The sequence below is a fragment of the Ornithodoros turicata genome, chromosome 9 (genome assembly GCF_037126465.1).
Source record: "Ornithodoros turicata isolate Travis chromosome 9, ASM3712646v1, whole genome shotgun sequence".
NCBI classification, from domain to species: domain Eukaryota; kingdom Metazoa; phylum Arthropoda; class Arachnida; order Ixodida; family Argasidae; genus Ornithodoros; species Ornithodoros turicata.
In genome coordinates, this window is record NC_088209.1 from 34712315 (window position 1) to 34724989 (window position 12675).

General features: G+C 45.9%; 1 protein-coding gene and 1 non-coding gene across 7 annotated transcripts in view; one reads left to right on the forward strand and one right to left on the reverse strand.

Annotated features, from left to right (window-relative positions):
• LOC135368730 (uncharacterized) overlaps positions 1-12675 on the forward strand; it is a 103086-nt gene that overhangs the window by 80255 nt on the left and 10156 nt on the right. The window contains exon 1 of one of the 6 annotated variants that reach the window (XM_064602207.1): positions 1016-1252. The exons of 3 other annotated variants lie outside the window; for them this stretch is intronic. Coding sequence is in view for 1 of the 3 variants with exons in the window: in XM_064602203.1 (XP_064458273.1) it covers positions 9671-9682 (12 nt within the window). In the remaining 2 variants the exon portion in view is untranslated. Of the gene's footprint in view, positions 1-1015; positions 1253-2124; positions 2217-9567; positions 9683-12675 lie in introns of those variants that run through there. 2 more of the 6 variants (XM_064602209.1, XM_064602203.1) reach the window with 2 other exon arrangements.
• Trnaa-ggc (transfer RNA alanine (anticodon GGC)) lies at positions 4683-4755 on the reverse strand. The gene has a single exon. It is a non-coding gene; the product is annotated as a tRNA-Ala (tRNA).

Consider the following 12675-nt stretch of genomic DNA (forward strand, 5'->3'; position numbering starts at 1 on the left):
CCGAGAATGTGCGTGAAATTACGCCATTCGTATAGCAACAGCATAATCCCGTCTTAGCGTGATCCTCTTCACTTGTGAACCAAGTTCGGTGGCTTTTTGCCTCGTCCGCGGGTGATGATTCATGTACCCTTTCTTGCTAAGCGTGCCTTCGGGATTTTCAGCTGCATCCGCCATCGAGAAAACGATAGCGTCACGCCTATTGGACGTTGTCTGCGATGTCTTGATTGCGATCTTCCAGCTGCGGTACTTACTGTTCTTCTAACTTCAAATCCGTGGTGATTTGTTCGTGGAGGAGTAATTATTTCCGAAGTTCGAGTGGTCAGATAACGGTTATGGCTATCCTGAAGTTGAACTGAATTATGTTTACTCGTCTTATTGCATCCCTTTATCTTGTTTCGGCTCACGCTTACATGTTCACCTTTATGGCGAACAGGCGTGAACACTTGTGTGAACATTGTAGGATTACGTACCCGGTGCCGGGACAGCTAATTCGAGGAAACATAAACTTTGTGAGACGGTTAATGTAGTTCTAAGTGGAGGTCGATGTCTTTGGCCTGTCACCGAACAGTGTCAGAGTTTGACAGCGAACTTTTGCTATTCGGACGAAGCGGGTGTCACACGGTTCCTGCCCTCCAGAAAGCAATGATGATGTAATCTACTTTCATGCAACATGGCGCCCGGTATGAGATTGTTTAGACGGGTGAATTGACACTATTATGTCACTCTCCCGACTGTCAGAAGTGGCAGACATCAGCAGCGAAAGTAGGCCAGAATTCTGCGGGAGGAAAATAAGAAAGACGGCCTCTCACAGCGTGGATTAATCGAGAAACTATTCCAAGGCTACTCTAACGGGACTGCAAACACACCTGTGCGCGTTGCTACGGAAACTTAATATCCGAGACGAGATCACGGGACCAATCCACCACCAATCAGAGCGGGAGAGTGCGTGCAGAAGCCGGAAACTTCGCCCTCCCTCCGCTACACGCGCTCTCGGCGGCTGCCAACTGAAGCTTCGATACTTGTTAGCAGCCGACAGCCAGATGGGCATGCGATGTGGCAGCAGACGATAGCTCGTGTCGTCTGCTATACGATGTGATGTCACGTATACATGCTCTCAAGGACGGAAGGGATGTGAGTCTGTTTTGAGGATACGCGAACTGTGGATACGACAACAGAGGAGGCAAGATCGGTGTGTGCCGACATCGGGGATGTGGATTCGTACGGCGCGCGAAGCGAAGCGTGCCTCAAAGTGGTGAGTCAGCTGCGTGACTCTTACACCTGGCAGCAGGTTGATGTTCGTTTTATCGCGTTGGAAGTACTTTTACGAAAAAGATTCACAGTGATTCTTGGGGAAATTAAATCGCCGCGAGACGTCCTCACAACTGCCAATCTACTCTTGTTGAAATTGTTCGACAAACCTTGGGTTTGCAATGACCTGAACAGTTTTTAAGTTGCTCTCAGGGCAACACTTCCTTCTTCGAAGCTTTGCAATGATACATCTTGAATGTCTGAACTTGATGACATCGTCGATGAGGACCGCGCTGTTCGCTTTTCCATGTGACACCTGTCAAGACAGATATGACGCGTAGCGCTTTGTAACCGGGCAAATTTTCAGCAATAATGAATTCTACAGTGCGTTGGTTACGAGATATTGATTCACAAAAGACTGAGACGTACTTAGCCATCCAATGTAGAGCGGTAAAAAAATCCAGCGAACCGGTAATGAAGCATGAAGGGAAGTGCCTCAGGACGAGAGGCGCCAATATTTCGAACAGAGACTGTAGTCACCCAGGGGAAGAACAGTCTTTGTTCGAAATATCAGGTGCTCTCATCTTGAGGCACTTCCCTTCATTAGTCATCTGATGCTCGTTGTGTGAGCATCCGCGAGCTTAGACAACAAGGTGTCTTAGCATGTCGTCTTAGGTGTCTTAGCACTTCGAAGAGTATCTACAATACGGATTACAAAAGCCAAGACACTAAAGGCAGCTTGTGTATCGGTCAGCGCCACACATTGAGGCGTTTTTGCGTGTGTGTTTTTTCCCCTTTCGATTGCGCAAGCGCGCAGTGCTATCTGGGAATGGTGTTTGTAGATTGCTTTTTCATTCGTTCTCTGAAATCCATGTTCGACGGCACACAAGAGCGGTGCATGCGTCACAACATGACGTGCGCCATAGGAGTTGCAACACATGCCACGTCTAGGTAGCTAGGACAGCTAGGTAAGCTCAGCCCTGTTCTAAGGATAATTTTCGTACGAAAGCTGATATGGGCGATTGGTCTTTGAATTAAACTTCGTGCGCGTGCGTGTCCTTCAGATTAAAATTTGAAATTTAAGCGTGCAATTTTGTTAAATTTTACACTGGAATGTTAAAATCGCCAGTCACCTTTCTCCTGAGTGCACGTTACCATAGTACCAAGGTACTATGAGTACACAAATCACTTCGTCTGCATCTGCATCGAATGTAGAGTGCCGGAAGGCACTGAACAAATACTGCTCAGCTGCGAGCGATTCGCTGCAAGTCGTGAAGTTCTCCGGAATACCTTGGTCAGGCACGACAACGGCCCTCCTGACCTCAAGAAAGTGCTCCGTGACCGGCCAGCAGCAAATCGACATGTTTCACACTCTGTGATCTCCTTCCTTAGGACTTTTCTGGAACAACCTCATTTCACAATTCTTGGAGTAGCCGGGCTAATGTAGAGTCGAACTAACATCTCCCTATTTTTCTTTTTACACCAACCAACCAACTTCATCTGAGTGTCCTATCTTGTGTGAAAAGTGTGCTTTTACTTGCCTCTCTTCGGTATGCTGAGCAGGAATACAGACTGTAAGCATTTAAGATGTCGGGCGAACTATACCGGAAAGGTGTAGAGTAAAGTTGTGCATGGAATTTTCGTGGTGAGGTTCACAATATTTTCTTTACACCTTTCGGGTGTAATGCCTTGTCCTACTGCGCACACTTCTGTGGCGTATGCCTCACTACATACAGAAAGATGTTTCGTATATCACCCTTCTAAATGGTGTCTTGTACGGAAAGCGCCATTTCGAAGGCAATATTCTACGGACGACACCATTTTAGTGGGCGTGCGTATTCTACTTAAAACACTTATTGGAGGTTTCGATACAATACGATAGGAAAGATACAATAATAGTGATGTTTGGTTACTGTTATCGTATCTTTCATTTGAGCCTACGGACTAAAAAAAGGGCCACATTAATCCTCAAAAAGCGTAGCCTATACTTGTTTCCTTGTTGTTGTTGTTGTTCTAAAACAACATTTGTCGATTGTTGTTGTTTTGCTTCGATAAAGTTCTGCTTATCCACATTTTTTTCTTGTACGTGACTACGTGCACACATGTTTAAGTGAACTGTTCAGATACACCCGACCTTGAGCACGCGTGGAGACAATAGGCGTCACAGCTGTCAGAGTCAGGAGCGCATAACGTTATTGACTGCATGTGTTACTCGCCGTGAGTGACAGCTAACACTGTTGTTTGCCGAACAAAACCGTATGCAAACAACTTTCGCACTTTGTAATTTGCTCGTCGGGTTGGATGGAGAGAGTTCACTTTCTTGACATGCCCCTCTGCACCGATGTATTTTGGTCTCGGTTGTGTCACGACTTGAGACGCATTGAAGATGTCGTTTGTGGCCGCACTTTTATTCGGCAATATGGAATCATGGTACGTGTCATCCTCACGGTCTGAGTCAGTGCTCTAAGCTTTCATTGGACGCGCCTAATTGCAGGAATCTTTCACTGCTCTTTGATTTCATTTCAAGAATACAGCTGGCTCCTCCTTTGGCCTTAGCAGGAACTGGATCTTTCATCACATATTTGTAGCTTATTAACTTCTAGCATTGCATATGGTAATAGAGCAGCACTATACTCGATAGGAAACGAGATCGTTCTTGGTATGCTTTCAAATGCCTTTATGCCTTTAAAAAGTGCGATACTCCTTATGAGTTGTATATAGCCTCAAAGCGCATTCCAACTGAAGTTTGTATTGGATTTCGCGTTTTAGGGAGCTGCGTGATCTGCATAAAAGTTCTTGCATATCTCAAACCATAATTTTAACTACAAAAAGAAGGAAGAGAGAGAAAAAAAAAAATAAACACAGCTATGATGCATATCAGAAAATATCTCGTTTCGCCAATTCTGCCTTCTTCTGACCGTGTTCTCGCTAGACGTTTCCCCGCTTTTGGAAGATCCCACTCGGGAAAAAGTCTCTGCGAGGTTATTTACATGAGTAATGTGACTAATGATTGATTGGATGCCGCATAATAAGACAGCGTGCAGTGCAACAGTTGGCTGCTCCTTCCACGGTGGCATTTATTTGCCGCTTGCATGAGATCCACATCAGACAGTGGCTTATCAGAGCGTGAATAGAGCTGCTGTCGGCGAAACCGGGTTAACCGCGACGCCTGCCTAACGACCATGCGGAACGTGTCACTGAAGGTGCTTCTTGTATACAGGGAACGCGACGACGTCGTAAGCAAGGCTGGCTTGATCGAAAATACCGTGTATATATATATATATATATATATGCAGCTACAGAGCTTCGGCTATTTACCCTTTGTATATATATGCCTTTTATACGTAAAATACGACCACGTCCTATTCAGTTCACGTGCTTCCGTTAATTTTCAACTTTGCTGTTCATGAAAGATGAAAGTCACTGAAAAGGTTAGCCAGCTGTAGGAGTCGAACCTACATCTTCTGGATTGCCGGTCCAGGGCTCTACCAATTGAGCTAAGCTAACACGCCTTCTCAGCGACGTCAGGGTGCGTCATCTGAAGGGACAAACCAGCCACACTCTCTCACTCATCCTCCTTTCACTCTTACATTTTTGCTCACTCATACACACATTCATACGACGGGATCGACGCAGGCGGCAACTGTTGAACATGAGAGAACTGATGTTCTGAGGATTTTCTGAGAATTGAGGCTTTGTATGTATTTGTCCCTTCTATGTTGTTCCAGCCTCAGAACATCAGTTCTCTCATGCTCAACTTTGCTGTTCATTTTCGGTGTATCTCTGCGAATTTCTTTTACGACTCTGTGGTTACACAGCGAGCCTCTTTCGCGTAACAGAAACAAATATTTTACTCGCACTACTGACGAGATTACGGCAGTAAACATTTTAACGGGCACAGTCGGTTTTAAGGGTATTAAATCGCACTATACCGTCGTAAAAGCTAGTAAAGAGGTTGTGCTTGAAGACTTAGAAACAGCCTTGTTTTGTAGCGAGACCTGGAGGCGGCTGGGCTGTCTGGGGTGATTCCTGTTTTTTTTCGGCAAACTTCCCAAACGAATGTCGGCACAGTTCCCCCTGAAGTCGGCCCAGGACGCATACTAACCCCCCGTCCCCTACTCCTTCCTTCCGTCTTCTCTCCACTCTGTCCACGTCTGTATGCCGCTTATAGCCACAGTTGCTTCGCGGCGCTAACGCCGAACTTTAAAGAAAACTTGTAGGTCCGTCCATAGCTTTAAAGGGTCACGTGACAGTACCGCCACCATCACTGGAATAACGAAAAATCAAAATAACTGGTTTCACGAGAGATTGGATGGCTTTCTATAAAAATTTAGTCTCATTTGGAAGAGCTATTTCTCAATACATTCACTGTCAACGACTGTTCCTGAACGCTTTTGGCTCAGCGCCCGGTGATGCAGCCAGTTCTTTTATTGATGATCGGAATCTCAGATGTGCAGTGCATCGGTAAAAGCGAACCGCTCCATGCCAACTCTTAACACCATATACACACAGTTGCTATACGGGAATTTCGTTCCGATAAGTTATCGGATATTAGTGAGTTTTAGTATACCGTAGATAAGGTTATCGTGCCTATCGGAACCAATCGCACTTGTGCGTGACTCAGAATCTTATCCACTGATTGGTTCCGGTTGATACGGTTCGACGCAAGTCTCGTTATCAACGGTCTGCTAAAACTCTCTATTTTCTATGTATTCGCGTTCGTTTCTTAGTGTAATTCGTTGACGTGGTTCGTTATTCTGCTCCTCGTTTTCCAACCGGACTTCTGTATATATTTTACGTGTTTTCCGTTTAGTAAATTCGATTCTTTGTTTCAGCTGCGTTCCTGTCGGACATCGCACATGATAGTTGTCTCGCGAGGTAGAGCCATAAATCATTGCTTTATTGCTATTATGATTAATAATTATTACAAAATTATGCAGTAAGGAACTGATCGTGTTATAGCTAAACGCGTTCTTAGTATGTATGTCTTATTACATGCGCTTTCTATAGCGCACGACGCTATGTAACGCTGCCATCATAACCCGTTTGTTCCTCGACTTTTCCGACGAGCTGTCGGACATACTCTCATAACCCGTATTGCGCATCCACGGCGCGGCTTGTCTTTCGTGAGCGTGGTACCCCGCGGTGTGGAGAACGTGTGTCGTCACTTTTCCTGGCATTCAACTCTGTTTTGTGTGGGTTAAAACTTTCACCGGGAAGAAAAACGGTGGCGAATTCCTCGGGCCCATTGAAAGCGCGCTCACTCACGAACGTGATCTTGCTCTGCGCGAGGGATAAAAAGAAACAGAAGGCGTGGGGAGAATTGTGCAGCTGATGGTTCGCGATCCATCAAGGACTGAGCTTTACGACCGTTCCGTTGGAAAGGTAAACACGACGTGTGAAAGGGCCTCGATAATGTCGCGAAGAAGGTATATGTGTACGTCGCATGTGAGAGGCGGCCCAACAATTTGCATGTACTGTAAAGCAGCTTGCAAGCTGTTGATATTGGCAGCGGTATTTGAAAGCTTATTCCGAAAGAAACGCACTCTGTAGAGTTTGTGTGATAGAAATTTCTGAATATTTTTTAATCAAGACTGATATTGCGGCGAAAAGACGCGGGGGCGACGCATGGTGGGAAACAATCGCCCATTCGTCGAGCAACAGTGTTACATGCCCACCCAACGCTCTATCGGCTACAGTATGTCATATAGGCTAAGTAGCCAGCTTCTTGAACTTTATTTGAAAAGTTTATTCAAACGAGATAGCTAGTATATACTCTCTGAAAATGCAAGAATGTTGGTACATCGTGGAAATGAGTAACAGAACTGTCAACAGAATCATCGTGAGAGTCACCTACGCAAAAATGCATCACGTCCGGCGAGCCGGCGTGGTGATGGTAGCGGTCCACAGATGTTGCTGTACGCTGCAAATGTTATTGGGATGTTTATGTTCGCCGCCCTGCATAGCGTGAACTAAAGAGTTCGTGTCGGGTCTTAGACACAGAGTTTCCCGGAATATTTAATCTGAATTCTCTATAAAAAAACTGCGATGTGTATTTAAATGAAATTTGTGGCTTTTGCATACTGGGAGTGCCCAGGCTTCCAAATGAGCCAGCAGTATAAAATTGTATGCCTGCTGCTTTACAATACCTTTAACTTCCTCAGTGCGAACGGGAGATTGGATATCAAAGAAGTGATAGAACACTTGATTCGAGGAGTTGGTTAGGATCGTATACGTAGACATGACGCGGAAAGAAGACAGGACGACACGACGCATGATAAAAAGAAGTCTTTCGCCGAAATAATCACTTGAGCGTCGCCTTTTTTTCTCCACACGCCTGCGAGGATACTAACATGCGACTGCATATTGTATTAGGTGAACGATATTGTTCTGCGACGCGACCTTCAAATACAATCACGAATCAACTTTGTAAGTTCGGCGAGAACGGATGCCTCCAAAACAATTACTGTTTCGATCTCGACGCTATTCTCCATGGTTTTCTTCACGGTATATTCCAAAGTATTCCACAGCTCTTGATAGCTTTCTCCATGGTACCGCTGTAGTGGATGAGGCAATTAAACAGAGGACAAACATAACACAGACCGCACAACGCCCAGCTGTACACCCCGCCCCATTCGATTCCATATAGTTCTCCATAGTAACTTATTCCACGCTTTTGAACCGTTTGCCTAGCGGGCATAGTGCATGTGGTCCCTTCACTTTTCTCACGACTGTCTGGAGGTCTCTGCAGGAGCAGCTCAGAAACAGCGAAGGTATAGACTATCACGTAAGCACAGTGTGGGACCCACGCCAGTCGGGATGCAACTTGCCTTATCACAAATTGCCGCGCGCACCTTCTGAATGAATTATCGTTATCGCCAGTTATTATCAATTACCTCCGCCTCCCAGACACCCCAGAAGAAGTGAACGCCAACTTGGCAGTCACTATTTCGACAACAAGGGAAGTTCCCTCGATTCCGTTCTCCCTCACTGGGCACATGTATACTCAACAGGCGGAAGTTTTATGGTCAGAGAGTCGTTTAATGACTCAGAGAACGGAAATGTCTGAGCAATTCTGTTGGACAGGCGTGGTTGAGAGAGAATGTCCGCATAACGCAGGAAATTAAAGGAACGGGGGGGGGGGGGGTGAGAGCATATATAGACCTGCTCGATCAGCAATTTTCTTCCCGTTTTGTTATATTGGGTGGAATGACCGTGTGTAAACGGCCCCTCATGCGATGCGAGATAGTGACTCAGTTGGTTAGGCAGGAGGAAGAAAGGAATATTTCTGGTTACGTATCGTGGCATATCGTTTTACGCGCAATTGGAGCATTCCAAACCGCCTCCGTGGTACTTTAATTACAAGGATTAGAGCCAAGACGTCAATGAGAAAGTTGTAGCTGACGATACGACGACACGAAACCCGTTGATTGCAACTTTGTACCTCTAACGGATCCTCTTTTTTTTTTCCCGGCTCCAAAGACCAACTTTCGGGTTTGCAAAAAAAAAAAAAAAAAAAAAAGAAAACGACGCTGGACCTGCCGTTGACACGCAAGGAGCGCCGGAGCACAGCGCCCTCGAGCGTCCTGTTATCGAACGAAGTCTATTCAGAGTTCTCATTCACATTTTGACATTTTGGCTCGACATTGACTCCTCGCGCGTCTGCGGCAGGTCCCGCGTCGGTTTTTTGAAAACCCGAAAGTTCGATTTTGGAGCTGAAAAAAAAAAAAAGAAGAAAAAAAGAAAGGGATTCGTTAGAGGTACGAAGTTGCATTCAATGGGTTTCATGCCGTTGTATCGCCCGGTATCTCGTTGAGGTTTTGGCCCTAATCCTTATAATTAAGAAAAGGACTAATTAATTTCACTTAATTAATTAATTACAAAACAAATATAGTTTGAGCATCCTCACACCACTGGTAACACTATGCAATCCGTCTCTTTGGTGTGCGATGAACCTTTTCTTCTTTTTTTAAAAACTTAGGTTCATTTCTTGTGAAACACTTTCTAGAGTGATTGGCTAAACTGCCGTGCAGGTAGAGCGACATGTAAGAGTGGGGTAGTGCTAAGGTTTCAGGCTTCTTAGTTGCGACAGATATATAAATAGTACCATGGGCTGACTACAGATTGCGGAATGTGATTGCATATGGGGACACTGATAAGATAAAAGAAAGATAAAAACACGTCATAACACCTCTGACCTACATGTAAAGACTAATTGTGCGCCAATTGCACTTTGAACGGCGGTATAGCTCGTCAACATGGGTGCATTGTTCTTCCTCAATATCTATTGTCGGGCAACGTTTCGTCAGCCGCATGCCTCTGGATAACCATCCGTGTGAGCTGCATTTGGTGCACGTGGAGACCAACACGTTTGCTCTGTGACAAGGAATTGGTGCGGCTTATACAGAAGGTTGCGTTCAGGATGCTGTTTGAGGTAGGGCGATCTTTTTGCGTTTCATTCCGTATATGGTGAGTCTGAAAGTCTGTTTGCGCAACGGGCAGAAGACGGCTTGCTTCCTAGCACGTGTGCTGTGGTACAGTTGCAAAACTGGTTCAGTTTGTAAGTGAGTCAGCTAAGAGGGATACATTAGCTGCAGGTATATGGTTGCCACGCGTGGCCGACATTTCACCGTCCCTGTTCTTTGCTTCTCTTGCCGGTTGAAAGGCAATACCGGCAGCGTTTTGCCGGTATTTCGCAGCAGAAGGGATTTCCTGGGGAAATTCCGTCAAAACTTCTGGGTTTCAGGACGTGATTTTTGACGTTTCCTAGTTTCGGCAACCGATTTTCCGCACGCATAAACAAAATCGATGAGAAGGAAGGGTACGCAATTCTTGTGATTAAATGCACTTCTTCAGTTATTCGGCATCGGGGATACACGCATGTTTAGTCACAACCGGAGCGCGGACACTGTGTATGGTTACGTGCACACCGCTAAATGAGCGGTGTCGCCCTTGAAGAGTTTACCTCACCCTTTCTTAACCTCCCTATTCCCTCGCCAAATCTCACATTTCCTCCTCTTCCCTTCTCCCTGCCTTACTCAGCCGGTACCCCTGACGGCCAAAAGCGGTAACCTTACAGGAGCAAATAGTTAAATCAAACTGCTGCTTTATTTTGACGATTATTATGACGGTGATTGGGGTGTCTCATCACCACGGACGATACCCTAAGACCCGCGGTATATAATCCGGTGAAACACAGTGGAGGACCGAAGGCACACATTGTCGAGGAAGCTTATAGGAGTGCTTTTAGGGCAGAGCGTGGGTTTGACCACGGACCAAGTGAGGAGGCGCAAGTGTAGCATATAGTATAAGGCCCTGAGAGATTGGTTGTGAGGGCAAATGGAGAACGATGTCTTGCAGAGTTTCGAAGAGGTACTTCGTGGCATCCGAAGAGCGCGTGTTTTATCAACTCTTGCAAGTTCATAATACAGTCAAACTCCTTTACAACGAAACTCAGGGGACAGCAAAAAAAATTTGCAGTAAAGGTATTTTCGTTAAAAAGGATGTCCATTATTGGACCTATAGGGCTCCAGCGGGACCTAAAAAAAAATTTTTGCTGTAGTGGTATTTTCGTTAAAAAGGTGTTCGCTATAAAGGAGTTTGACTGTACGTCCCGTTCTCCACGCCCGAGTGCAAGGAACGCGCACAGCAGTTACGCAGCCCTCTCAAGTGAAACGCCGGTGCCGAAGGAGTAGGTAGGTTCTTTCCGCCTCCCTAGGAAGAATGTTTACTGCGCAGTTCTTTTCCCGGGGGGCTGCAAAGAATAACCGACCGTGAGAACATTTCGTAGCTTTGCACATTATGCCTCTTCCTAGCGGGAACTGCCCGCGGAGGATTGTACATTTGGTAATGGCTGATGTATTTGCCTATCGTGTGCGCGGGTATCTATTCAAATTCGGATGCAGCGCGATAGGCGTGTGAACGTCCAATTGTTCTGGAGCGGTGCGGGCCTGCCACTAAGGAAAGCGAAAAACTAGGCTATTATGATGGAACGTGTGAAAAGGTCCAGGAGCTGGTAGGAACCAGCACAGAGGATGAGATATACGCCTGTAGTCACCCGTGGTATTTGTATTGAGGCACCTCATCCCAACGCCACACGTGGCGCCATCTACGTTAAAAATCGTTTGTTGGAGAGATTGAAGTCACTGCTATATCCGATTGCTCCTCTTAAAACACAATTCGCTTATTTCTCCAGTACGTGTTAAGAGCCAAGAGATTAAGGCGTACCAAGGGCCAGAATAATCGCAAATAATGCCCTAATCCGAACCCTTCGAGTTCATCGTTCCAAATTCACCTTATTTACTTGACTTTCGTCCATATAAAACCCTCGTTGATCAGTACCGAAGTACCGGTACAGGAGTCCCGAACGACAGACAAACCCCGCGCCGTCCACGCGGGCCGGCCGACCGACCGACCGATCCGGAAGCCGATCCTCATCGGTTGTGCTTTTGTCCTCCCCTTCCATTTAGTCCCATTGTTTTCGAGTCGCTCTTAAGAGGTACCTTTCTTCATCGCCGTTACCTTGTTGGCCGCTTATCCCCTGCAAGGAAAACGCTATCTGCTTTTATTGTCCCCTTCTAAAATGCTTTGTTTGCTCCCCTTATATTGTTCGGCCGAGTTCGTCAGGGTGCATCGCCGAGGACAGCCGTATGCTGATGCTAACGGTGATCTCTGTAACGGCAAGCATGACTGGTATTTTTGTAGTGCCGTCGGTGGTAGTTGGTTTATAATTTAAACGGGGAACGCTCATTTGATGCGTGGGTGACGTATTTAATTGAGGTGCTATCGAGCGGAGATGCCTTTATTGTAATTAATTGGGGCTATTAACTCTATAGTGGCACATAGAAAGCGTTCGAGGTTGCAGATAAAGGAGTTGGGTGGGGCGATTATGCTGATGAGGTCGTTGTGTCTGCAGCAGCTTGAGGGCTCACGACAGGTCGGTCATCAGGTCGCCACGTTAAAGCAAACAGCCTTAAGTGAGTTGGTAGTAGTATAAAAGCGATGATGGTTTTAGTAAAAAGTTGTTTTATTAAATATCTGCCGCGAATGCGGTACCGGTTGCCACGATACGAATTGTTCACTACAGTCATGTGGGAATTAGTTAAAGGAGTGTGTTAGTAGTGTGTCGATAACGTGCCCTTTAAAGTACATTATTACCGCACCAAATCAACCAATAAGATTCTGAGAAACGCATACTGCGATTGGTGCCTACAGCTACTTCAGGGTAACTTTACCAATGGTCTACAAAAATCGCCTTTAAAGAAAAAATCCCAGCAGGTAATTTATCATGTACCGTATTTTGCGGTGTATAACGCACATTCGTGTATGACGCGCACCCCTAAAAACGGGCTGAATTTGAAAAATATTCCATGTATAACGCGCACCGCACTGTTGCTACAAGCTTATGTGCTGCCATCAGTAAACACA